This window comes from Mustela putorius, unplaced genomic scaffold (assembly GCF_011764305.1).
Source record: "Mustela putorius furo isolate JIRA1106 unplaced genomic scaffold, ASM1176430v1.1 tig00003913_pilon_pilon_pilon, whole genome shotgun sequence".
Classification (NCBI taxonomy): Eukaryota; Metazoa; Chordata; class Mammalia; order Carnivora; family Mustelidae; genus Mustela; species Mustela putorius.
Window position 1 is genome coordinate 8,329,655 of NW_025422060.1, and position 26,145 is coordinate 8,355,799.

The 26,145-nt window shown below is 43.8% G+C and overlaps 1 protein-coding gene across 3 annotated transcripts in view; it reads left to right on the plus strand.

The window, feature by feature from the left end:
- The first annotated feature begins 18,683 nt into the window (after positions 1-18,683).
- OPTN (optineurin) overlaps positions 18,684-26,145 on the plus strand; it is a 44,492-nt gene continuing 37,030 nt past the window's right edge. Inside the window, exons 1-3 of one of the 3 annotated variants that reach the window (XM_045069111.1) lie at positions 18,684-18,871; positions 19,530-19,637; positions 25,945-26,121. In XM_045069111.1, coding sequence (XP_044925046.1) covers positions 25,956-26,121 — 166 coding nt within the window. In that variant the 5' untranslated portion in view covers positions 18,684-18,871; positions 19,530-19,637; positions 25,945-25,955. The remainder of the gene's footprint in view (positions 18,872-19,529; positions 19,638-25,944; positions 26,122-26,145) is intronic. The other 2 variants (XM_045069112.1, XM_045069110.1) reach the window with 2 other exon arrangements.

Below are 26,145 nucleotides of genomic sequence, written 5' to 3' on the forward strand. Positions count from 1 at the left end.
CATTCCAGCCATCAGACACCAACAGTAGGAGTACCTGCTGAGGAGAGAGACCTCCAAATAGGCAGCAGAAGAACCAGGAGAGAGGAGAGTCACAGAAGACCAGCCAGTGCACGACAGGGACCAGAATTCAGATCTGAGGTCTTGCTCCGCTCACCGCCTTCGCCTGGTGCATTTGGAACGTGTAGCGTTGCGTGCGTGCGTCACGCCCTGACCGTCACGATGGCGTATATGAGCGCACCTGATCCTTCAGCTTGAGAAGACAAGCGAGGCAGGTGTTACGGTTTTGCACACGAGGACACTGATGCTCGGAGAGGTAACCATTGAATCGTGGAGCTGGGCTCTAGCCCGAGTCTTCAGACGGCTGGCCGAGCATGTTTTCTGCTTAGTTCACATCCTCGAAGATCATTTTTATGGCTTCTTTATCATTAAAGGCTTGCATTTGGGGGCGCCTGGGTGGTTAAGCTTCTGCCTTCAACTCGGGTCATGATCCCAGGGTCCTGGGAGCAAGCCCCCTTTCAGGCTCCCTGCTGTGCAGGAAATCTGCTTCTCCCTCTCTCACTCCTCCTGCTTATGTTCCTTCTCTAGCTGTGTCTCTCTGTCAAATAAATAAATAAAATCTTTTAAAAAAAAAAAAACTTTCCTTTTTAAGACATTCTCTATTGCACAAAATAGGGTGTAAAAAGTCTTCCACTATTGTGAATTGCTGGTGAAGAGGTTATCTGTGATAAATGGAGGGAATGGGAAACTACCCATTCCAGTGGCAGAGATCAGGACCTAGAGGGATGACAGGGAAGGAAAACATGAATTGCAGGTTTTCAAAATAAAAACTCACCTTTTTTTTTTTCCTTTCTTTCTTTCTTTCTTTTTTTTTTTTTTTTTTTGGACCTACGATCCACCAATCAAAGCTCCCAGGGCTTTCTCTTGATTACTTGGCTTACAATGTCACCATTTTAGTTACTTTAAGGAGACAAATGGTCAGCTGCTGAAAGACCCAGGAAAGATTTCAGCCTCAGGAACTGAAAAAAAAAAACCATGGAGCTTCTGACCTAAAACTTAGTCCATCATCGCTGAAAGTGGGAAAAGCATATCTCAAAGCCATCTTGTAGTGTTGGGGGACCACAACCTCCAAACATGGGAATAGACAGATGACAGTCACCGTGGCAGGACAGGTTGGGGTGGGAGCAGTGCACAGAGGAAGTCCACTTGCAGTGATACGGAAGGAGTCCAGCCACTGAGGTAGCTGTGTGTGGGGACAGAGTCCTGAGGAGTCCCGACCGTTTGAGTATTCCCAGACGTGGAGGTAAAGAAGTCTTTGAGACGGCTCCCACTCCAGCTCCCATCTGACTGCAGCTGGGAGTCTTAAGAGCTCAGCTCCCATCTGACTGCAGCTGTTTCTGCAGAAGAAACTAGGGCAGGGCTGCCTAGCTGACCCCATTAAACCCCAGGTTCATGAACAGACAACCGCTATTGTTCTAAGCCACAACTGCGGGAGAAGTTATTACACAGTGACAGGTAAATAGACAATGTCAAACCCCCACCTCATCCCCAGTACACACACACACTCACACACACACACACACACACACACACCTGCAGAACTTTGATAATCTTACTTTAGTAATTAAGAAGTATTTATCCATCGATTTCAGGGGTAACTGGGCGGCTCAGTTGGTTCAGCATCTACTTTCGACTCAGGTCGTGATCCCAGGGTCCTAGGATCCAACGGAACCCAAAGTTGGGCTACCTGCTCAGCAGGAAGCCTGCTTCACCCTCACCCTCTCGGACCTCGGGCTTGTGCTCTCTTGTGCGCATGCGCTCTCTCTCTCTCTCTCTCACACACGTATATAAACTAAATCTTTTCAAAAAGGAAAGAAAAAATCCTTATTTAAAAAAAAACTCTGTATTGATTAATTTCAATGAGAAATCCACTGTTCCATGTATACAAAGCAAGGTGAAGAAAACAAACACATGATTTCTCCCTTGAGAAGTTTACAGACTCGTAAGAAAGACCAAAAACAAAACCCCATAAATACAAGATTATAAGCACAGTAATCAAAACGTACTGAGATGGGGCAGCTGACTCAGCCTGAAAAATGGTGGAGGGGGGTTTCAGTTGAGCCGAGCCTCAAAGGGAAAAAAAGATAGGAGCCAAGAAATGATACTGGAGCGGTAGGCAGGGTTTTGTCTTAAGAGCTCAGCACACTGTTATGGGGTCAGTGCACAGTGCACTTATAAGGTGGAGTGAATCACCCAGCAAGCCATCAGCAGCGTTTCTGAAGGGGGGTGGCATGGTCAGAACTGAGTGTAGCAGTTGACTGCAGAATGGCTTAAGGGGAGAGAGGAGTTTAAAGAAGGATGGCCTGAGAAGTACTGAGGAGGGATGGGGCCGGTGCGTGCTGGAGCTGGCTTGTGCCGTCTTGCAAAAGCACATGCAGTTTCTAGAAATTTTGGGATACACTATTAAACCTTGGATGGGAAATCAACCATGGTGGGAGTACTTAAGGACAGACATCAGGTAAATGTGCCAAATCAAGGCTTTCCCCCAGAGTTGTTTATTAGTCACTTACCAACACAACACTGATGGAAGCAGAGATGCTACTAGATTCCAGAAACTCTTAAGAAGTTTTTTTTTAAGGGTCAGATCTTGATGACTAACTCAATGTGGGGGGCAGGGGGCAGGTCTTGATGACTCACTCATACAACTGTCTGAACATCACGACATGAATCGAGGTGGAGAAAGTGAGAGAAAGCCAGTTTGGCCAAGATGATGAATTCGGGGTTGTAATGTGTTGATTTTGAGGTGCTTTGAGGGTTGCAGTGGGTAATTGGTTATGAAGGTCTGATGATGGGAGAAGAGCAAGCACAGGACCAGAAGAGGGAGAGAGACTTTTCAGGGCAAGGAAGAGCACTGAGCATTAACCTTTGAAGTATGTCGATGAGGAATATCAGGAAAACAAATTTCAGCTATGAGGGAGGCTAGGCGGAGCACTCAGGGCAGCGTGAAGAGAACCCAGGAGCTATGTTTATGATCACAGGTGTTAAATGCTGCAGAGGCATCGAGAAAATAACACAAGGGAAGGAGCTAGAAGTCGTGCCTCCATCACTCTTGAGGTACAAAAAGCAGCATTTCTTTAGTATTCAAACCACAGGATGGTGAGCTCCCAGCTGTAAGGGCCAACAGCCCATTGAAAGATATCCATCCCAAGAAGTGTCACTTTACAGAGAAGGGACAAGAGAGGTGGCCCATGGTATCGCTGCTAAAAGCCACCAGTTTTGTGTCAGAGTCTTGAAACCAGGGATCTGAGGTTGCTGCCAGCCCAACGATCTTGCCTCTGGACATGGGAGGCAAGATCACCTGTGTCCTCAGTATTACCTTGAGCCCACGTACCACTCCATGGAACACACCATACCACGCAGTCCTTTTCCCCCAAGAACCCCCATGATTCTGGTGTGTTTGGAAACAGAAGCAATGACAGCATCACTTACCTGCCATGCATGGAAAGCGCCCCCCCATCAGGAACCCCAGGGTACCCCAGGTACTCTCCCACCAGTTGACCTTGTTTTAGTTCTCCCTCTTCCATTAGTCATGCTAATACATGTCAAGGAGACATGTCTTCCTTATTCCAGGTGTTTCCTCCAGGAAGGAAGGCAGGAAGGAGCTCACTGGGATCACCCTTCTGGATCTTTCTGTCCATTTATTTACTCCAACCAAGGGGAGGCAGGGTGACTTACCTGAGTGGTAGATTTTGGAGGAATCAAGAGCACACTTATTCCCTCCCTTCTGTTTTTCCTCTTCAGAGGGAGTTGCCCTCAAGAGCATGAGTTCTTCTTTGCTTCTCTAGGGCCCCCAGCGTGTGGTAGCCAGGACAGGCCTGGGTGGACAGGTCTGTCAAAACTTAGCAAGCCCAGTAGATAAGTCATGTCCTCCAGCCAGGCCTTAATCAGTCAGAAAGGAAAATGTTAATTGTTCCATCTGCTCTTCTCTCTTATGTCTCAATTTGTTCAGAAACCAGGCAGAGAGGAAGATCTAAGATACCCCAAAAGGGTTCTCGTCAAAAGCATTCAGGAGGGGCACATGCACCCCCATGTTCAAAGCAGCAATGTCCACAATAGCCAAATCCTGGAAGGAACCGAGAAGGCCTTCGACAGATGAATGGATAAAGAAGATGTGGTCCATATATACAATGGAATATTACTCAGCCATCAGAAAGGATGAATACCCAACTTTTGCATCAACATGGATGGGACTGGAGGAGATCATGCTGAGTGAAATAAGTCAAACAGAGAAAGTCAATTATTATATGGTTACACTTATTTGTGGAGCATAAGGAATAGCCCGGAGAACGTTAGGGAAAGGAAGGGAAAACTGAAGGGGGGTGGAATCAGAGGGTGAGGTGAACCACGAGAGAATCTGGACTCCAGGAAATGATCTTCGGGTTTCATAGGGGAGGGAGGTAGGAGGATAGGGTAGCCCAGCGATGGGTTTTAAAGAGGGCGTGTGTTGTGTTGAGCACTGGTTGTTATACGCAAACAATGAATCATGGAACACTACATCAAAAACTAATGGTGTACTGTATGGTGACTAACATAACATAATTTTTTTAAAAAGCATTAGGGAACAACTGAATTCTGTGTGAATAATGCATGTCAGCCTATGAAAGGCCACGGAAAGGAGAGGTCTTATTTTCAGAGCTCCCACCAAGACTCTGCCGAAACAAAAAAGAGAAAAGTTTCTAGTGTCAGCATCCTTCAGCCCTGAAAGCTCTTTCCCCCTGAAATCTTCAGCTATGGTCAAGGCATGGGGTCTCCCTCAAGCCAGGAACCCAGCCACTGCCCAAGGAAAAATTAAGTAAACATGCTAGGGCACACTCCCCTCAGAAACACTGCAGCTCGGGAACTAAAAGGGGCAACTCCCATGACCCTTTCCAGAACAAAGAAGGTCCGCTCCAAGACGACCCAGGTGTTCCAAGCCACATAGAGAAATGGCTAACCATTTTGAAATGTCAGCTTCTTCTGCTAAAAACAATTCTTCATCCCGTTACACATCCACTGAGCTTAGCGACTGGAGGTCCTCAGTGCTCTTGGATGGAGCAAAAAGGTTCTTAGTCAGGAGCATTCAGGAAATACTGGATTCTGTGTGAATAATGCATGCCACCATGTTAAAGGCCATGGAAAGAAAAATTTCCTCAGCTTTGCTTAACAAAGGCTTTTTGACCCACAATCACCCCTTCCAGGCCAAAAACCTTGTGAATACACCCCCAAAAAACAATGGAAATTCAGGGAGTCCCATATCACTTAAGGCATCTGGGTATAAGAAACTAATTAGAAAGGATAAAGAAAAAAGGCCTTACTTACTTAGTGATGGAATTATTTGGGGAATGGGAGGGTCCACCATATGCTGCTAGGGAGGAAGGCCCAAGAAAGGGAACAGTAGCAAATAGTATAAACAGAATAATCTCAATTCCTCAAGGAGTTTATATGGTAAATATGTCCCAATGATGCCAATGATAAATGAAAGGAAGACCCAAACTTATAAGTTGTAAATGCAAAATACACGGGTTATTATCCTTTTCAGGTATGTCCAAATATCTTGGCCCCACAGTTTCAAGTCACTCTTTTTTTTTTTAATTGAATCAGCCACCATATATATACCATTAGTTTCAGAGACAGAATTCAGTGATTCATTAGTTGTGTGTAACACCCAGTGCTCATCACATCCCATGCCCTCCTTAATACCCATCACCCAGTTACCCCATCACCCCCCACCTCCCCTCCAGCAACCCTCAGTTTGCTTCCTAGAACTAAGAATCTCTCATGGTTTGTCTCCCTCTCTGATTTCTTCCTTTCCCTATAATCCTCTACACTGTTTCTTATATTCCAAATATGAGAGAAACTATATGATAATTGACTGTCTCTGACTGACTTATTTCACTTAGCATAACACCCTCTAGTTCCATTCATGTGGTTGCAAATGGCAAGATTTTATTTTTTGGTGGCTGCATAGTATTCCTGTGTGTGTGTGTACACCACATCTTCTTTATACATTCATCTTTTGAAGGACATCTGGGCTCTTTCCATAGTTTAGCTATTATGGTCATTGGTGCTATAAATATTAGGGTGAATGTGCCCCTTCCGATCCTTACATTTGTATCTTTGGGGTAAATACCTGGTAGTGGAATTGCTGTGGTATAAGGCAGCTCTGTTTTTAACTCCTTGAGGAAGCTGTTGTCCAGAGTGGCTGCAACGTTTGCATTCCCACGAACAGTGTAAGACGGTTTCTCGTTCTCCGCATCCTCGCTGACATCTGTCATTTCCTGACGTGTTAATTTTAGCCATTCTGACTGGTGTGAGGTGGTATCTCATTGTGGTTTTGATTTGTATTTCCCTGATGCTGAGTGATGTGGAGCATTTTTTCATGTGCCTGTTGGCCATCTGGATATCTTCTTTGGAGAAATGTCTGCTCATGTCTTCTGCCCATTTTTTTATTGGATTATTTGTTTTTTGGTGTTGAGCTTGATAAGTTCTTCATAGATCTTGGATAGCAGCCCTTTATCTGATATATCATTTGCAAAGTCACTCTCACTGATATTTAAAATGTAAAGCAGTTGTTCTCAATATTTGGGGAGTTATGGGTAAAACTCTAATTCCCTACAAAGGCTCCTACAATGAGCATCAAGGATTCACCCCTAATTTCCAGGTTTGACCCCAGAGCTGTGGCCCAGAGGTTGCAACTGCCACCCAGAAGTCAGAAAAATATAGAAAACCATTGTCAGTGGTCACAGATGTCCACAACCTGGGAGCTGAGAACCATCAAAGGAATGTGAAAGGGAACACAAATCCATCTGTTGAAGCCCCCACACTTGGTGCACTCACAGTGTCCTAGCCTGGAACAGACTCACCTTCTAAGCCCTGTCCCGAAGCCTCGTGAAAAGGCAGTCTCAGAAGTAGAGTTCCCAGACCTCTCTGACACAGGGGAGAGCACGAGAGACAACTTGGACACTGCTGCCCCTGTCCCTTCTCTATGCTCACCTCTGCTCCTCTCCCCATGAAGAATCAATATGAGAGCATGCAGCCGTGAGACCAGATGGATTCCCTGCAGACCAGCATGACAGGAGTCAGAACCCTGGAAGCGGGGTGGGTGAGAGAAAAGCACAGAAGTGTTATGGGTGACAGAGGGGAAAATAGGAGGTCTGACAGGGAAGGGTCTTCCCTCCTGACCATAAGATGTTAGCTGTGTTGGGGCCAGTATGGTCCAGCACCAGGGGAGAATGGGAGCAGGGAGTTAGCTGCATAGCAGAGCCTGCGGCCGCACACCCCTCGTGACTCCATAATGGCTGGTATGTAGAGCTGGAAGCTGAAGGCAAGACTGATAGGTTCTTCTAGACTTTCTGTGTGTGCTCAAGTGAAGACAAGATCTCTATAGTAACGTAGCCTGAAGAGCTATAGAAAATGATCAAATCCAGGACTCTGCTGATCCATGCAGGTCCTTCGTGTAAATTAGAAAAAGAAATTGCTTCCCCAAGGAGAAGCATGGCTTGGTGCTTACAGTACTAGCTGTGTGGCTGCCTGCACTCATCCCTGCCACCAAGCACCACTGGGCCAGGAGCAGCCTGCACAACCACGCAGAGCAGCCTCGAGCAAATCCTAGCAAGACTAAACCACAGTAAATTCACGTTAGCAAATTTATGTACAGAAAGTGTGGGCAGACTTACTCACCATTTAGTCTTTTATTTAAAGATTTATTTATTTATTTCAGAAAGAGCGAGTGAGCTGTGGGGGAGGAGAAGAGGGAGAAAGAAACTCAAGGTGACTCCACGCTGAGTGCAGAGCCCAGTGTGGGGCTGGCTCTCAAGACCCATGAGATCACGACCTGAGCTGAAACCAAATGACAGAGCCACCTAGGTGCCCCACAGTTTAGTCATTTTTTATCATTTTTTTAAATTGGTTCTTAGTGATCATGAAAAGATTCAACAGTTTAGAAATAGTTTTGGGAAGGACCAAAAGGATTTACATGCTATTCCAAAGAGAGAAGGATTCTAATTCCATAACAGAGATATAAATCTTGGAATAAAGGAGGGGGAAATATGAAATGAGCAAACCAGTGTTTACAAATACAAGAAAGGAAAATGATAAGAAGACATCCCCTAAATGCAGTGGAGTTGAGATCGACTGTAATTAGTACAAGCCACTAAGTAGGATGAATCATGTTGAATAGGGGGTTTTTTATATTGAAAGGTAACATGAGCACCAGGAAGGTGCAGATCTCCCATGGATAACATTATAAAAATAATCAAAGCCACCGAGTAAATATAACGAGACAGGTTGTCTCTCATTTGCCTGCTCTTAGCTCCAAAAAATTAAGCAAAAGAAGTAAATGAGGCATTAAGCAGCATCAAGGAGACAGGATGAGAAGGAGAAAAACATTTTTTTATTAACTAAATATTGAGATACATGTGGAATTAGCTTTAGAATAAATTTTCTCCCCAAATTCTCTAGGGTTTGACTAAGATTCAAGAAATACATAGCCAACCATATAAACTATATCCTGCAGCTTACATATAATGATCAAATCTGTAGAGTCATTTTTATATAATGAGTTTATTATTTAGCATGTGTAAGTATATTTAATCAAATAAAGAACACAACCAAACATTTTAGTATTATTGCTTTATTCTTTTGAACTTTTGCATTTAAGATAATTTCTAACATTGTAATAAAAACTTTGTCTATTAGAGGAGCTCCAGGGATCCGCCAGCAGGGGAGGAATTCTTTTTAGGTTTGGGCCCTTCACAGTAAACTTGAAATTGATTGACTAAAGTCCCCAAGTTTCAAACTTACTTCTCTGCACGCAGCCTTCTCATGGCACTATAGCTTTTGACATTAATCTCTCTCTTGAGGTTCATTTCCCCAGGTGGTTGTGGATATCACACAGTTATCCCACAGGTATTTTATTTACCTGTTCCACACATTCTTCAAATTCTTCAGACAGGACTAATCGCCTTCCCACTGATGCTGCTGCCCATCTATCTGGTCACCCAGGGCAGAAATTTCTAATTGTCTTCAACTGTTCTCTACTTCTCACCTGCCCCATCTCATCATCCTGAAATTCTGTCCACTCCACTTCTATAAAAACTCCCAAATGTATCCCCCTTTTTATGACAGAGTCAACTATGTGACATTTTTGTAGCTGAGATGGAGGTCCCCAGTAGGTCCAATTTCAAGCTTACTGTGAAGGGCCCAACCCTAAAAAAGAATTCCTCCCCTGCTGGCAGATCCCTGGAGCTCCTCTACTAGACAAAGTTTTTATTACAATGTTAGAAATGATCTTAAATGCAAAAGGCCCTGGAAAGGTAACAATCTGCATTGAAAACACACCCAGGTGTCATGGCTATATCACACAGCCTTCCAGGGGGAAAGGGCGACAACACAAACAGAGAGTGAGGGTGTGAAATCAGAGGGTGGGAGATAGGAGCAGGAAGAAAGGGTGCCCGGGGCAGAGAGAAATTGCTGAGTGAGATTTCATGAACACGTAGACAAACAAGGTACACTTGGACCAACCAAGCCAGAATCAACAAAAATATACTTTTGTACTGACTCAACAAAAATATACTTTTGCACTGAAGGTGAATAAAGAATTCATGAGGATGTGAGCCAAGGTAGACAGGAAATTATTTTATAAAAAGATCCACAGAGACTCTTCCTTTCTTTCTAGAATAAACAGAATGAAGCAGTTTTCCAGAATTTCAATAAGACCCAATGAATGGGAAAGCTCTACATTTATGTAAGATCTCTGAAATCATGGCAGTGGGAAATAATGCCTCAGCACTTCCAAGTTCACAAATAGACCTTCCTCTTAGAGTTTTCACAGCCAGCTTTTCAAATCTTGGCCACCAGTGCCATAATATTCCATGAATATCCAATTGTCTCTGCAAAAAGTGTATTTTGGCTGGGACTTTTTCCCGCCTCCCTGGAATTGGATCACATTAACTTGGGGAGAACTGCTTTATGTGAATTGCTTGATGTGACTTCCACATTTGAACAACTCCTGTGTAATCAAAGTCATTTCTTCCCTTAATTTCCAGTGGAACTAGAAAGAGGAGTGGATGAGAGCAGGAATATCAATGGAGTCACTGGTTGCAAAATTTAAAGCCTATTTGCTGGAGAACTGACCCATGGAGCTTAGGAAAGAAATGTGCTCCTGGAGTCCAGTTGTGAAGATCTGAGGAGACCAACCCGAAAGAAAGCTGATTTCCTGCCCAGCAGGCTATCATGTCTTTGAACTTAATAACCGTCTATTGGCCTATGACAGGGAAAAAGAACCTCTGTCCACAAAACCAGAAATGGGCTAATGTAGTCTACTGAGGGGAACACTGAGGTTTTGTGGGTACAAAAGGTCATTGACAATCCAGCTAAGATTTTTTTTTATTTTTTCAATTTATTTATTTTCAGAAAAACAGTATTCATTATTTTTTCACCACACCCAGTGCTCCATGCAATCCATGCCCTCTATAATACCCACCACCTGTACCCCAACCTCCCACCCCCCTGCCACTTCAAACCCCTCAGATTGTTCTTCAGAGTCCATAGTCTCTCATGATTCACCTCCCCTTCTAATTTACCCCAACTCCCTTCTCCTCTCTAACACCCCTTGTCCTCCATGATATTTGTTATGCTCCACAAATAAGTGAAACCATATGATAAGTGACTCTCTCTGCTTGACTTATTTCACTCAGCATACTCTCTTCCAGTCCTGTCCATGTTGCTACAAAAGTTGGGTATCCATCCTTTCTGATGGAGGCATAATACTCCATAGTGTATATGGACCACAACTTCCTTATCCATTTGTCTGTTGAAGGGCATCTCGGTTCTTTCCATAGTTTGGCGACTGTGGCCATTGCTGCTATAAACATTGGGGTACAGATGGCCCTTCTTTTCACGACATCTGTATCCTTGGGGTAAATACCCAGTAGTGCAATTGCAGGGTCATAGGGAAGCACTATTTTTAATTTCTTGAGGAATCTCCACACTGTTCTCCAAAGAGGCTGCACCAACTTGCATTCCCACCAACAGTATAAGAGGGTTCCCCTTTCTCCACATCCTCTCCAACACATGTTGCTTCCTGTTTTGTTAATTTTGGCCATTCTAACTGGTGTAAGGTGATATCTCAATGTGGTTTTAATTTGAATCTCCCTGAGGGTTAGTGATGAACATTTTTTCATGTGTCTGATAGCCATTTGTATGTCTTCATTGGAGAAGTGTCTGTTCATATCTTCTGCCCATTTTTTGATATGTTTGCCTGTTTTGTGTGTGTTGAGTTTGAGGAGTTCATTATAGATCCTGGATATCAACCTTTTGTCTGTACTGTCATTTGCAAATATCTTGTTTATATGGAAAACCCAAAAGACTCCACCCCCAAACTATTAGAACTCATACAGCAATTCAGCAACGTGGCAGGATACAAAGTCAATGTGCAGAAATCAGTGGCTTTCTTATACACTAACAATGAAAATACAGAAAGGGAAATTAGAGAATCGATTCCATTTACTATAGCACCAAGAACCATAAGATACCTGGGAATAAACCTAACCAAAGAGGTAAAGGATCTGTATTCGAGGAACTACAGAACACTCATGAAAGAAATTGAAGAAGACACAAATAGATGGAAGACCATTCTATGGTCTTGGATCAGAAGAATAAACATTGTTAAAATGTCTATACTGCCTAGAGCAATCTATACTTTTAAATCCATTCCGATCAAAATTCCACCGGTATTCTTCAAAGAGCTGGAGCAAATAATCCTAAAATTTGTATGGAATCAGAAGAGACCCCGAATCGCTAAGGAAATGTTGAAAAACAAAAATAAAGCTGGGGGCATCATGTTACCTGATTTCAAGCTTTATTACAAAGCTGTGCTCACCAAGACAGCATGGTACTGGCATAAAAACAGACACACAGACCAGTGGAACAGAGTAGAGAGCCCAGATATGGACCCTCAACTCTATGGTCAATTAATCTTCGACAAAACAGGAAAAAATATACGGTGGAAAAAAGACAGTCTCTTCAATAAAGGGTGCTGGGAAAACCGGAAAGCTATATGTAGAAGAATGAAACTCGACCATTCTCTTACACCGTACACAAAGATAAACTCAAAATGGATAAAAGACCTCAACGTGAGACAGGAATCCATCAGAATCCTAGAGGAGAACATAGGCAGTAATCTCTTTGATATCAGCCACAGCAACTTCTTTCAAGATATGTCTCCAAAGGCAAAAGAAACAAAAGTGAAAATAAACTTTTGGGACTTCATCAAGATCAAAAGCTTCTGCACAGCAAAGGAAACAGTCAAAAAAACAAAGAGGCAACCCACGGAATGGGAGAAGATATTTGCAGCTAAGATTTTTTTTTTAAAAGATTTTATTTATTTATTTGACAGAAAGAGATTACAAGTAGGCAGAGAGAGATTGGAGGAAGCAGGCTCCCTGCTGAGCAGAGAGCCCGATGCGGGACTCGATCCCAGGACCCTGAGATCATGACCTGAGCCGAAGGCAGCGGCTTAACCCACTGAGCCACCCAGGCGCCCTGCAGCTAAGATTTTTTGTCCAGGTTTATTATAGTCTCTTTGAAAGCCATGTATGAATACATTTTCTCAGGGGACTTGTGACTTTTCAAATTGCAACATCATTTGTGATCATTTAACTAGCCAAGCATTAAGCCAGCCTCTATAGAAATATGACAGTTAATTTTGTGTCAACATGACTGGGCTGTGGGGTACCCAGATATTTGGAAAAACACTATTCTGGATATTTCCATAAGGGAATTTGGGAATGAGTTTAACATTTAAATGGCTAAGATGGAATAAAGCAGATTGTTCTCCCTAGTGTGGGTGGGTCTCATCCAATCAGTTGAAGGCTTGAATAGAATTGGATGCTGACCCTCCCCCCAAATAAGAAGAAACTCTTCCTGCTTGACTGCCTTGAGCTGACACATAATTTTTTCCCGCCGTCAGGCTCCAGCTGAAACAGAAACTTCATGGGTCTCAAACCTGCCATCTTTTGGATTAGAATTACACCAGCAGCTCTCCTGGGGCTCAGTTTGCCAACTGCAGATCTAGAAACCTGTCAGCTTTTATTGGCATGAGCCAATTCCTTATAATAAATATATTATATACATAAAGTTCAAATTGCAAAATCAAAATAAAATTATATGGACACACACACATATATCCTATCAGTTGTTTCTCTAGAGAACCGCAATTAACATAAGAAAAAAGAAGTCTAAACTGAAGTTAAGTTCATTTGACATCTGCTAAGACAGGATGCCAAATATAATGAACCAAAAGGAATGCCGCTTTCTCAGAGCTGGAGGTAAGCAAAGAGATCACTGATCCAGCCTCTCTACCTCATGATACAGAGGCCAAGAGCCGAGGAACTCTACTCCTTCATGTGCTCTCAGGCCAGACCCGGGTAGCCTGAAACCCAGGACTGGGTCCCCGATACCACCCTGCCCTTCTAAGAAAGGAGAAATTTCATTCTGGGAAAGAATAAGTGAGATGGAATAAAGACAAATCACATAGGCTTCAACAGTGACAGATGAATTATTTAACCAGAAGCAAGGAACTATGTAGAAAACCACCCAGGCCATTTCCCACTGGCCAGGCATCTGACAAAGACAATGGCAGTGTTTTTCAGACCATGACCAAGAGCTGTGGTGTTTTGGAGGGATTATGCTCCAAGATCACTGGTCTGACTCAGAAGTACCTCAACAGAAAATTTTATTCCAGGAATTTTTAACAGTTCTATAGCAAAACAAGGAAACAAGAATTTAATGTGTAATCTACGCTCTGCTTTGCCTTGAGAGAAAACATGGGGGAAGTCTAGGATAACTTCTGGGTGTACATAATGGACAGGAGCAGGAAGTAACTGATGCTTATCAGTTTTACTTCGTATTACTATGGTTTTGTTTTTTTTTTTTAATGTTCACAGAGGACCAATGATCACCTAAAAGATTAACAGAGTCCTCCCCAATGAGATTACTGTTTCAAGATTTACAGACATGAGGCAAAGGAGAGGAATTATACACAGACTACACACACTGTGCTCTGGCTTTTCATAAAGCAAGGTCATTGTTCCTGGCACTCAAGATACTTGGCTTGCAAACTGATGGCAGGTTAGACTCTATTCGCAGAGCCTCATTCTGATGGAAGTTTCAACTATACACCTCACTCCTCTTACAGGCAGATGCTACAGTGCCAGATAACTGTAAAAGGAAATACACACACTTGTTTGAGTCCTTGTTTTCAATCCTTTGGGAGACTGTGCCTAGGAGAAGAATTACAGGGTCATGTGGTAATGCCATTGAACTTTTTCGAGGAACCCATTCTCAGAAGAAGGGACAGACGTACCCTTCGTCAGAACTCATGATTAATTAATTATAACTTAAGTTTCCAGGGTGCTTCTTGGTGTTGGTTTTGCAACTCTACTGAGGTATCATTAACACCCTATAAATTTCACCCATTGTAAGCTCAATGATTCTAATTATGCCGATAGAGTTGTACAATGATCATGACAACCCCGTTTTAGAATATTTTCATCAACCCCCATAATTCCCTTGAGCTCACTTGCAGTCAAGGCCACTCCCAGCCCCAGGGAACCACAGGTCTGCTTTCTGTTTCTCTCGGTTTCCCTTTTCCAGACATCTCATATCTATGGAATCATGGTACAGACAGATCTATAGTATAATTGTTTTTTTTTTCCCATAGACCTTTCTTTATTGTTAAGCTGCAACATACATGGTTTAATACAACCAAAAAAGCATTTAATCAAGAGAAAAATAATAAACTGAACAATAAACAAATAAACATTCAAAACCAAATATTTTCCACTGGAAATGTGTTAAGATGGTACAGGCTTTGTGACCACCTTACTGCAATTTTCTTATGGGTTACCAGCCTACATACTCCTTGTTTTCCACAATCATTCAGATGTGAATGGAAGTGTGAATGATTAAATAAATAATAAGTTTGTTTACTGCAGAGAATCATTTCACAAGGAAGCCAAAGTGGGTTTAGAGAACAGAATTACTTAAGAACAGAATTATTTAAGAAATTCTTTGTGTAGTTATGTTCACTTTAGAATCCATGAACCTAAAGCTGTTCCTCCTTGTCAATACCAACCTCCAATACCAAACTGACAAATGTTTTTTCTTTGGTCACCATGAGGTTCAATCACAGTATCATTATAGGCAAAGGCACTGAGTCAAGCCTCTTTGGTGCTCATTAGACCACCAAGCTCTATCCCTCTCCCACTTTGCGGGAGTCACGCTTCCTTCCCTCCAACTGCTGAAAAGCCCTCCACCTAATAAAGAAAATTTCAATTTTTAATGCTGTGGGCTCTACTCCAGGGATCTCAGGGAAGCTGTATTTTTAACTTTTACCAAGGTCAGAACAATTTGACCAAACTTTAGAGCATGGGCACTATTTCCGCTGAGAGCACACTTTTTGCATCTGCTTCATTAGCAAATCACCTAAAAGAAACATTTCTAGGGGCCCCTGGGTGGCTCAGTGGATTAAAGCCTTTGGCTCAGGTCATGGTCCAGGGGTCCTGGGATCGAGCCCTGCATGGAGCTCTCTGCTCAGCAGCGGGCCTGCTTCCCCCACCTCTATCCCTGCCCTCTCTGTGCCTGCCTCTCTGCCTACTTGTGATCTCGGTCTGTCAATTAAATAAATAAAATCTTTAAAAAAAAAAAAAAGAAAAGAAAAGAAAGAAACATTTCTAGAGAGAAGAGTAAGACTCTCCCTACTCCCCTACCTCTGAAGGCTGCACCCTTGACCACACTTAAATCTAAGATAAAGTTTGTAATTTTCTGAAATGTCTTATGTCATGGTGAATTGTAACCCTGGATGTAAAAAAGACATATATAATCCTGAATCAAACCTTCTTTCTCGGGAGCACTCTCCCCTTTGTAAAGATTGTGGATCCAGGGAAGTTGTCCTCACTTGGGCTCCGATAAAACTTTCTTCTTTTTCTTCTTTTTTTTTTTTTTTTTAAGAAACTAAAAGTCTTGCTCATTTTGCTTGGACACACATCACCTGGCCTCTCTCCACTTTCCTCCAGGATACCTGAGATAGATTGCATATAAAAGCTTGTTTGAGGCACCTGCGTGTCTGCCTTCAGCTCAGGTCATGATCCCGGTGTCATGGGATTGAGCCCCGCATCAGGTTCCCTGCTCTGCAGAAAGTCAGCTCTCCCTCTCCCACTCCCCCTGCTTGTATTCCCTCTCTCGCTGTGTCTCTCTGTCAAATTAATAAATAAAATATTTAATACATAAACTAATTAATAGAAATAAAAAGCATGTTTTTCCAAGAGTCCTGCAAATGCCCTTGAGGTAGCAGCCACGAAAGGATGGGCTGCCTTCTCCAAACAGCGGGGGAGGGGGAGGGGCAGGAGCACAGAAAGCATGAAATAAATGAATATCTCACTGACTATGCTGCCACACTGCTTTGCATTTGCCTACCACAAAACCACATCAGTGAACAGCTAAAAGCTCATAATAATTTCAGTTTTTTTAATCTACACTTAGATTCCAACTACTCCCGGAAGAGTGAGAGGAAGGAGGCACCAACCCGGACCAGTCAGGCTTAACACCAGCAACAACAATAATGACATTGTGCCCCCCTGTTACTTTCACTCGTCCTAGCCCCCCATCCTCCCAATGGCCATAGGCAGTAGGGGCTCTAGATCTAGATTCCTTATTTAAAGCAGTCTGAGCAAGCTCCAGTTTCAGAATTCAGAATTTTTTGGATTTTAGAAAGGTGAGACAGGAATGTATTACAAAGTATGTAATTTGTATAACGTAACTTCCCAAGAGTGTCCGAAGCAGATCTCAAACTAACTAATTAATGTCTTCAATGAAATAAATAATCCCATGAAGTGGTGGTCTAAGGACTGTAAATAACTCTTCATCAATGGAGGTCATATTTTGCCGCAAAATGAACTAAGAAAGGCAAAGTTCTCAGAACTTCTTGTACTTTGCGGTCAAAGAGAATGCAGCACGTCAAGATCGGCAAGATCGGGTAACTGCCCAAGGTCACGGAGCTACTAAGTGGTAAGTCAGAGGCCCCCTTCCCCGACTGCTGAGAAAACTCCCTTGACCATTCCTTACCAGAAATTCAACTCCAACCTTACTTACTACTCCCCAGCTGAGTGCAGCCTGTGTACGACCTTCCTTCCCTGCCTCCCCGCCCCCACATCCTAGTTTTATCTTACCTTAATATGGTTTGAAATAGAAGGAAACCCAGTGGGAGTAGGACTCACCCCAGGCACCCAGACAGGCTCAGGAGGGACCCTCGGAAACTGGGTGTTGGGGGTGGGGCAGGGACTGACTTGCTACCCCTCCGCCCAATTTTAGAGATTATTAACTCAAGAGTGGTGTGAAAGACGAGGCTGGGGGAACCTGACTGAAGCAGGCGGTCTAAAAAGTGAAACTGAATCCTTCCCAGATGCCAGAAGAGGGCGCATCCGCCTTTTCCCATTTAGTTCGGATTTTCTTCCCCCTTGCCTTCCAAGCTTTGGGCAGTTTGGACGCACAACCTCAAGCTGCGTGTTACTGGCGAGCGGCGTCAGTTTCTTCATTACTAACTCAAGTTCTTACCGCATATGAAATCCACCCTCCCCCCCTTTTTTTTTCTTGGTTAGGGGTTCGAGTTAGCGTATTTTGCAGTTCAGAGACTCCAGAGAATAAAAGCCCAGATTACTGCTGGGTTGGGGTTAGGGGTTAAGGATAGGGTGTAAGTCTGGTATTTAAAGTCCTTTTTTATCTTTGGCCCAAACTTACTCTCAGACCCTCTCCTTTCACAACTCTCCCCTCTTCCCCCTCTCCCTCTCCCAGTTCTGTTTTCTTGTCTTGATGGGGTCCTGTTTCTGGGTCACAGGCTTCACCACCTTCGTCAAGACCCTGCCCAGACCTTTATCTCATTATCAGTTCCCTTCTGTGTCCTGTGTCTGCGTCCTTCCGCAACCCTTCTCGCTGTGCTTAGGACTCAAATTACTGTGCTGCTTCCTCCTTCCTCGTCTGGTTTCCTCCCTCTTAAATCTGTCTAATCCAGAGGCATCTTCCCCGCTCCCGGACAAGTAGATCAATACTTCTACTTCCCAAAACAATCCAGGTCAATCCAGTAATACCACCTGCCTGTGGCACTTGAACTATCCAGGCGTCCACAATTGGCCTCTTCTTGGGAACAAAGAGCCCAAGAAGCATCCTGCAGGCTTTGTGTTTTTAATTAAAGGTCTAATTTAAGGGCAAAGTCGGATGGAAAGCCATACATGCTCAGTTAACTATATTAGATGTAAGGCTTTTAAATGAGATCCAGGGTTCGGTCAAAAGATGTCTTGGGCTGTACCCCTTTTTCCGTGGGGCGCAGGGAGCCCCTGCGGCTCCGGCCTTGTAAAGGGATCCCAGCAGAGGAGACCGACTCCGCACATCCTTTAATTAATTATCTATTTAAGTGAGCGCCACGGGTCACGGCCGTTCACGGACCCGTTTAGCCCTCATTTCCCAGGCGGGGACCCCTACCCGCGCGAGCCACGGGGCTGGGACCGCGCACCCGGAGGAGGGGGCGGGGTCTGTGGGGGCGCGACTGCGGGGCGGGGCCTGGGAAATTCCCGGCGGGGGCAGGGAGGCCCGCGCGGCGGTCAGCTGAGCGGCGCTGGGCGGGGTCGCGAGGCCGCAAGTCAGCCCGAGGCTCAGCGAGCCCGGATCGCTGCCCCTGGCGGGTCCCCTGGTCCGCGTCTGCATCCGGGTCCGGAGCCCTCCCCCAGCGGGCACGATGCCGAGAGAGCAGTGACCCCGATAGAGGCCAGAGCGCGGGCGCGGGGTGAGCTGGGGCAGAGGGCGGGCAGGGGCTTGGAGAGGTGGCGGCTCCCTTTCCGCCTTGGAAGCTGTTCCCGCGGCCCCGTTCCCTGCGACGCCGGAGCCTGTCGGGTGGCGATGGCGAGGGATGGGACGTCCTCTCCCCCGGGAGGGTTTCTGGGCCTGGACGAATTCTGACCTGGTGGGAAAGGGCAGTAGGGCGGCCGTCCCAAAGCTCCCTCCCCCCTTTTTTACCGGCCCAGTTGGCCGCCAGTGACTTCCTCTGTAGGTCACGGAGGTTGTTTGAGGGTGACATCCTTCCGCAGGTTGGGAATGATTACAGCCAGTTCCTCATTATATAGGAAGTGGTTAAATGTATACCTTTGAGAAATGAAAAGTATTCTAGCTATTTGAGGTGACCCAGGGACACTAAGGAACAGGTGACCTCTCTCTCTAAGGTGCTGGGACTCCTGAACAGCTGAAAGGAATCTTCATAAACTGTTGTGTCCGGGAGAGCATGTGTGTGTGTGTGTGTGTGTGTACATACAGAGACCATGAATGCTCCATGAGGCTGAGAACCCCAGAGGAATTGTTTTTCCTGTCAGAAATGTGTAAGCTGGAGGCAGAGTCAGCATCGCTAAGAGAAAACGAAACCCAGATTCTGGTCTGGCCTCCTCCTCCAGGAAAACTGTTGTATGGAAATGTATGCCCCAGATCTATTGAAGGATGAAGTGGAAAACAGAACCGTGGTCCAGTAAGGTGGTGTTAGAACCTCAAAAGCCTCAGATCTGGTAAGCAAGAGCAGCGCTATTAACACAAGAACCAGCCCCTCCCCTTGCTCTTTGCCTAGGGAGAGAATTAGGGAACCCTGGCTACCTCCCAGGATGTGCCCAGTTTGTGCTGGGCTGGAGAGATCCTGGGGCAGAGGCAAAGGCCAGGAACTGCCCTAGGAATGGACAAGGCAAGTGAAGTTTAAATGTGGCCTGGAGAGAGAGGACAGGGACAGGAATCTTCCAAGTGACTGATCTGTTTTTCTACTGGGCCACTTCTAATGGTTCTCTGTATATTATGTACAACATTATAAAAATAATGTCTTTTTTTGGTAACTGATCTCAGGTTGCATATTATGCTGTGGAGTCCAACTAACCCCTCCAAAAAACAAAAAAAAACCTTTATTCTTGAAAGAAATTGGTCCTTGTATTACCTTCCTTCAGAACCCTCTCCCTTAAGTAAGGATACCTGGGTATTTTCCTCTCCAAGCCCTGCTTTTCCTGAATTTTATAGAGACCTGAACTATTTGATATGTTCCTTGGAATCAGTGGGATTAGTAAATCCAAAGGAAAAGGAAGAAATTAAACTCTGTTTTTGAGAAGTGAAGACTTTTCAGAGGAAAATATTATTTTAAAGGTTTTCATTTTGACATGTATAGGAGGATGGGATAATAAGATGTGTGTTATGAAATGACACTCAGATACCTTTGGGGATGATAAAAGAAACAGTACTAATTTTCAAAACAAGTTTTAAAAGTTGAGGTCAAGAATTAGGGAATGAGTGCCGTAGAGTTGGAGAAAAACTCATAATACTAGCATGCTGGGTTTGTCACTATGGAGCAGAAAGTGTCTTACTAGTGCTAGACCTTAAAATACCTCATTGCACTGTATTTTCATTTCATTTCAACGAACATTTACTGAGAGCCTGCTGTGCGCCGCTCACAAGGTAGAATAAAATAGAGACCTTCCCTGAAGTTTGACGAAGATCTCCTGAATGGGATGATCATAGAACTTTGCAGAAAGAGCCCATTGCTACTGGGTACTGAGAGGAAAGAACAGGCTGTTTTACACAGCCATCTATCTCAGCTGGACATGGAGCTGTCTGGTGCGTATTTGCCAGGGCAGACGTGGGGCCAGATATTTTGTGCAGAGAGGAGAGCAGAGATAAGAGCAAAGAAGTGGAAGAGAGCGGGAAACTGTGAGCTCTTTCATGCCTTGCGTGCCAGTGGCATGGTGACAAGAGATGATACCGGTGGGTAAGTAGGGGCCAGACTCTGAAAGGCCACGTTTTTCTCATTTAGGAGCTGGAAATCTGCCTTGCATGGGAAGGGTTTTCAGCAGGAGGGTGACCTCATGTTGGGAAAGAATCTGTAGTGATAGGGGGACTGTGGTAGAAAGAGGCCAGGCAGACAGCATAGGTAACTACTCAGCAAGGATTCTCGATGCCGGGGACACAGTGGTGCACAGAACAGACAAAAATCCTATACTCCGTGGAGTGCATCGCTACTGTAATTGAGACAAGACACGGAGAGCCTGACCTAAGCTGGCAAGGATGGGAAGGAGGAGGAAGTACCAGCCACTTACTGACCCATGAGACTCCGATGGAGAGAATCAGGATACTCCCAGGCTCATGCCTTACGTGAGAAGGGTAAATCAATTCCCATTTTCTGTAGGTTAGCAAATTTCAAAATCAGAATTCCATTTCTGGCATGAAAACTGAAACTTCTTTTTCCCCCTTCATTGGATACAGGCTTTGAGTTCTTTTTCCAGGATGATGATGGTTTTAGTTGATATAATCTTGGGATCACACTCAGCCCCCCACCCTGGCATAAGTGTAGGACATGGAGTGTTACGCGAGTGTCTGAGGATGAGGGATATAAGGCCATGATTCTACAATCTCAGCCACCTAATGGTCTGATCAGGAAATAGGTTTTTACTGTTTAAAATTAATTTATTCATGCAGGGATTGAACCTGTGAATGCTTATTAAGCCAGTTTAGAACACATCAGGGTAAGGGCCTGGACGTATTCTGCATAATGCCCATTAGTCCAATGTCCAGAGGGTGGAAGTCAGTATAAGGCAGATTTCTGTTCAATACAGAATGACTTTCTAATGATGGGAATAGTCCTGGAACAGAATGGGCTGTGTTGCCTGCCAAAGTCATTGCTCATATATTCTGTCATTGAAGCCTTTCAGGCCTGGTCTGTATGACCCTCTTCCATGGAAACCAGATAAGAGATTCTTGCATCGAATAAGAAGTTGGACTGGATCATTTGTAAGGCCAACTCAGAAATGAGATTTAAGCTCATGCCCACGCCCACAGAGTCGAGTCATTGCTACTTGACCTCTGGAATTAAAAATGATAATATATTTAAGAATTCAAATAGGACTGGGAATAAAATCAAGGAAATTCTTCCAGGTAGTTTGCTGCTTCCTCACTGGTGAAATCTTGATAAATTGTGCTAAATTAACTCACCCTTCTGTAGTTAAATATCACCTTTGCTTAGAAATGACGTGTTTCAAGGATGCTTGGCTGATTCAGTAGAGTATGTGACTTTTGATCTCAGAGCCCCATGTTGGACATAGAACTTATATTAAAGAAACAAAAGAAAGGAAAAAAAGAGACATGTTTCAGATCCAGGTTAGTTGGATTTTTATGGGAAATTCTGTTATTTTAAAAAAAAAAAAAAGCAATTCCGTTAATGGATAGAACCTTGGAATAAATGGCTTAGTTCCAATTTCTGTAACCTTTGGAAATGTGTGCAAGAATTTATAATTCATCTCTGTATTTGTTCAGTTGAATGTACTTAAGGCCGTGTTAAAGACTTAGAAAATTCAGCTTTCCCTAAAGGGTGCTCTACCAATAGACATTTCACATAGGCACTGAACTCATAACTCATAATGATGCCCCCCAAAATACCTAAAATCATAGGATACTCTTTGGGTCACCAAAAAACAATTAAGTTGCTTTTGGTAACAATTTGGTAATAAACATGCTTGTGTTTGGCATATACACTAACTTCTTATTTCCTATGACATTTGAATTACCAAATAATTTTCCCTAACAATGCTGGATAATGAAGTGTTTGCAGTGATTAGGACAGGCATATAATACATATGTGGCATGGCCATGATGGTGCTGGGTTGTATGTGTTGGATGGGGGGGGGTTGGATCTTTCTAGAAATTCAAGAATACTTTTCATGGGGTTTTTGAGCTAAAAGCAAATGTAATGATCATCATTCGCTAGACAAGTCAGTAAATTATCATAAGAGGTCACAGATCTGGGTAAGGCAGCCAGTGTTTTTTCGACTGTCCCCTAGCATGACCCTGCTTTTTCCCCTCATGTCCTAAAATCTGAGCAACCTGAAAAAGCTAGAAGCCCTGATAAAACAGCTAGAACCAGTTTTTTTTTTCCATTTTTTTAAATTAATTTTCTATTTTTTATAAACATATATTTTTATCCCCAGGGGTACAGGTCTGTGAATCACCAGGTTTACACACTTCACAGCACTCACCAAAGCACATACCCTCCCCAATGTCCATAATCCCACCCCCTTCTCCCAAACCCCCTCCCCCCGGCAACCCTCAGTTTGTTTTGTGAGATTAAGAGTCACTTATGGTTTGTCTCCCAGTTTTAACTTTATTGTGGATGTCTAAAGGAAGTATAAAGGAAAGTTGAGGAGGAAAAATAACCTGGATAATTTTCAAAAGAAAATCTTTGTTTTCTCCCCTCCCATTTCTTCCTCTTCCCTGCTTCCCCTGCCCTTCCCTCTTCTCTCCCCTTTCCTCTCTCTTGGAAAAGCAATGAAAGAGAAATGTGTATATACTAAAATGAAATTAAGCACATCTCTAGAGAACTCCTTAGGAACTTAAAAAAAAATCTGTTGAATGTTTCCATTTGCTTTTGCGAAGTGTATTATAACCTTTGAGTACCTAAGCAAACTGGACAGTTGACAAGTAAATGATACATATTGTAAGGTTTTTAAATTTTTTTATTTAAATTCAATTTAACATATAGTGTACTGTTAGTTTCAGGGATAGAATTTAGTGATTCATCAGTTGCATAGAACATGCAGTCCTGGGGCACCTGGGTGACTCAGTTGGTTAAGTGTCTGCCTTTGGCTCAGGTCATGATCTCAGGGACCTGTGCTAGAGCGCTGTGTCAGGCTCCCTGCCCAGCGTGGAGCCTGCTTCTTCTCCCTCTGCCCCTCCCCCTCCACTTGTGCTCTATCTTAGATAAATAAAGAACACCCTGTGTTCATTCTGTCAAGTGCCCTCCTTAATGCCCATCACCTAATTACCCCATCCCCCATCCCCCTCCCCTCCAGCAACTCTCTGTTTGTTCCCTAGATTTAAGATTTATGGTTTGCTTCCCTCTCTGTTTTAATCTTATTTTATTTTTCCTTCCCTTCCCCTATGTTCCTCTGTTTTGTTTCTTAAATTCCACACATGAATGAAATTATGTGGTATTTGTCTTTCTTTGACTGACTTATTTCGCTTAGCTTAATATTCTCTAGTTCTATCCACGTTGTTGCAAATGGCAAAATTTCTTTTTTCATGGCTGAGTAATATTCCATGTATATATATATACCACATCTTCTTTATCTCTTCATCTGTCAGTAGACATCTGGGCTTTTTCATATTTTGGATATTGTGGACATTGCTGCTCTAAACATTGGGGCACATTGTGAAGATTTTATCTTTAGGTCTCTTTACTATTCCTATTATTTGGTAAAAACCCATGTTTATGAAAGCTTAGCTCCAACATCATACTGTGCATAAACAAATGTTACAGAAAGCCAGAAACTGGCTTTTTTTCTAAATTATTTTTTTCTTTTCTTTTAAATATTTTCTTTTTTTCTAAATTATTTCATCCAGATTATTTTATTGGGGAAACCAAAAGCAGTCTTTTCTAATCACTGAATACCAGGAACCCACCTCAGCACTAGACCACTTTACTAATACATTAGGATATGTAGAACATAGGCTACCTTCCAGAGGCCCACAGTGGAGTAGTATGCCTCGTCAATGCTTTTCACTTCAGAAACTGACATCCTCCTTAAAGCATTTCATGGGACTGCCTCTCCTTAAGGTGGCTGCTCAGGGGAGAAGCAGGAGCCTGCTGTCCTGTCATGGTACTGTCCCTCATGACCTGCAAGTTCCTTCAGACCAAAAGCAGATCACCAGGCTCTTGAGTCCAGGGGGCCTCCAGAGAACCCCAGGCATTGCTTCCATTGGGGGTGGGGGGAAAAGCACTGTACCACAACCTGTGTGTTTGGTTTAATACACAGTCACCGAAAGCTCTCCTAGCTGTTAATGATATGGTGCTGTGTCAGAAAGAATGCACTTATCCTTCTTCATCTTCCATGACAAGGCTTATCATGATTGTCATGAAGCACAGAAAAGAAAATGTTTGCCTGTAGCATGCCACCAGTTGTTAGAAGAGATTCGTATGTTTGCCCAGGTGGTAGGGCATACATAAACGGATCTTATTTTTGTCCATCTTGTCTGTCTTGTCTTGTCTATCTCATTGATGTCCACATTGACTGCTCTAAAAAATAAAGTGGTATGCTTAAAATATTCTCAGAATATGCAATAAGTGAGCAAGGTTTCTTAGTCTTTTTAGGATGCCTTGCAGAATTATTGAATATTGAAGCCTAAATATTCAGTAGCATCTTTATTGTATGACAGAGCTGAGTTTTGGTATTATTCATACTCCTATAGTTCATACCTCTTCTGAAGTGACCTCGGCCAAGCTCTAACACCCCTGGGAGCTCAGCTCGGTCTCCTGTCAAGTAGCCATCCAGTTGGGTTTTAGTGAGGATTAGAAACTGACGTGTTGGCTGCGGTGATTCAGCATGTAGTAAGCATCCAAAAAATGTTCCTTCTCCCTTTCCTCTTAGCCAAAAATTCAAGAGATAAAATATGGAGATTTTTTAACAGCTTTATGTGCAGTTCACCCAAAACAAAAAGATCTGAGCTTGAAAGATTTGCATAGGAAAACCAATTTAATGATACTTTACCCATATCCACAAATATACGTTTGGAAGCCTTGAATTCCTGTTAGGATCCCTGATTCTCATGCTCTTCTCTCCCTCCTCCGTCCCTCAGGCCCTCGCCGCACCCACGCACACAGACACACGCACAGAGGCTAGAATACACCTCTTTGTTTAAAAGGGAAGAACCAAAAATGCCCAAAAAAGAATTGGAGAGGAAGGAGGCAACTTTTGGAATACACACTAGCAGTTCCCCATGGACTTATGGGACTCAGGGGGGCCCCTTGCAGTGGGAAGACAGCTCTCTCTTCAGTCTGTGACGCTTCCCTAGGTCCTGCAGCCATGTCCCACCAACCGCTTAGCTGCCTGACTGAAAAGGGGGACAGCCCCAACGAAACCACAGGAAATGGGCCCCCCAACCTGGCTCACCCAAACCTGGACACGTTCACCCCGGAGGAGCTGCTGCGGCAGATGAAGGAGCTCCTGACTGAGAACCATCAGCTCAAAGGTGAGAAGCCCCTGGCCACCACGT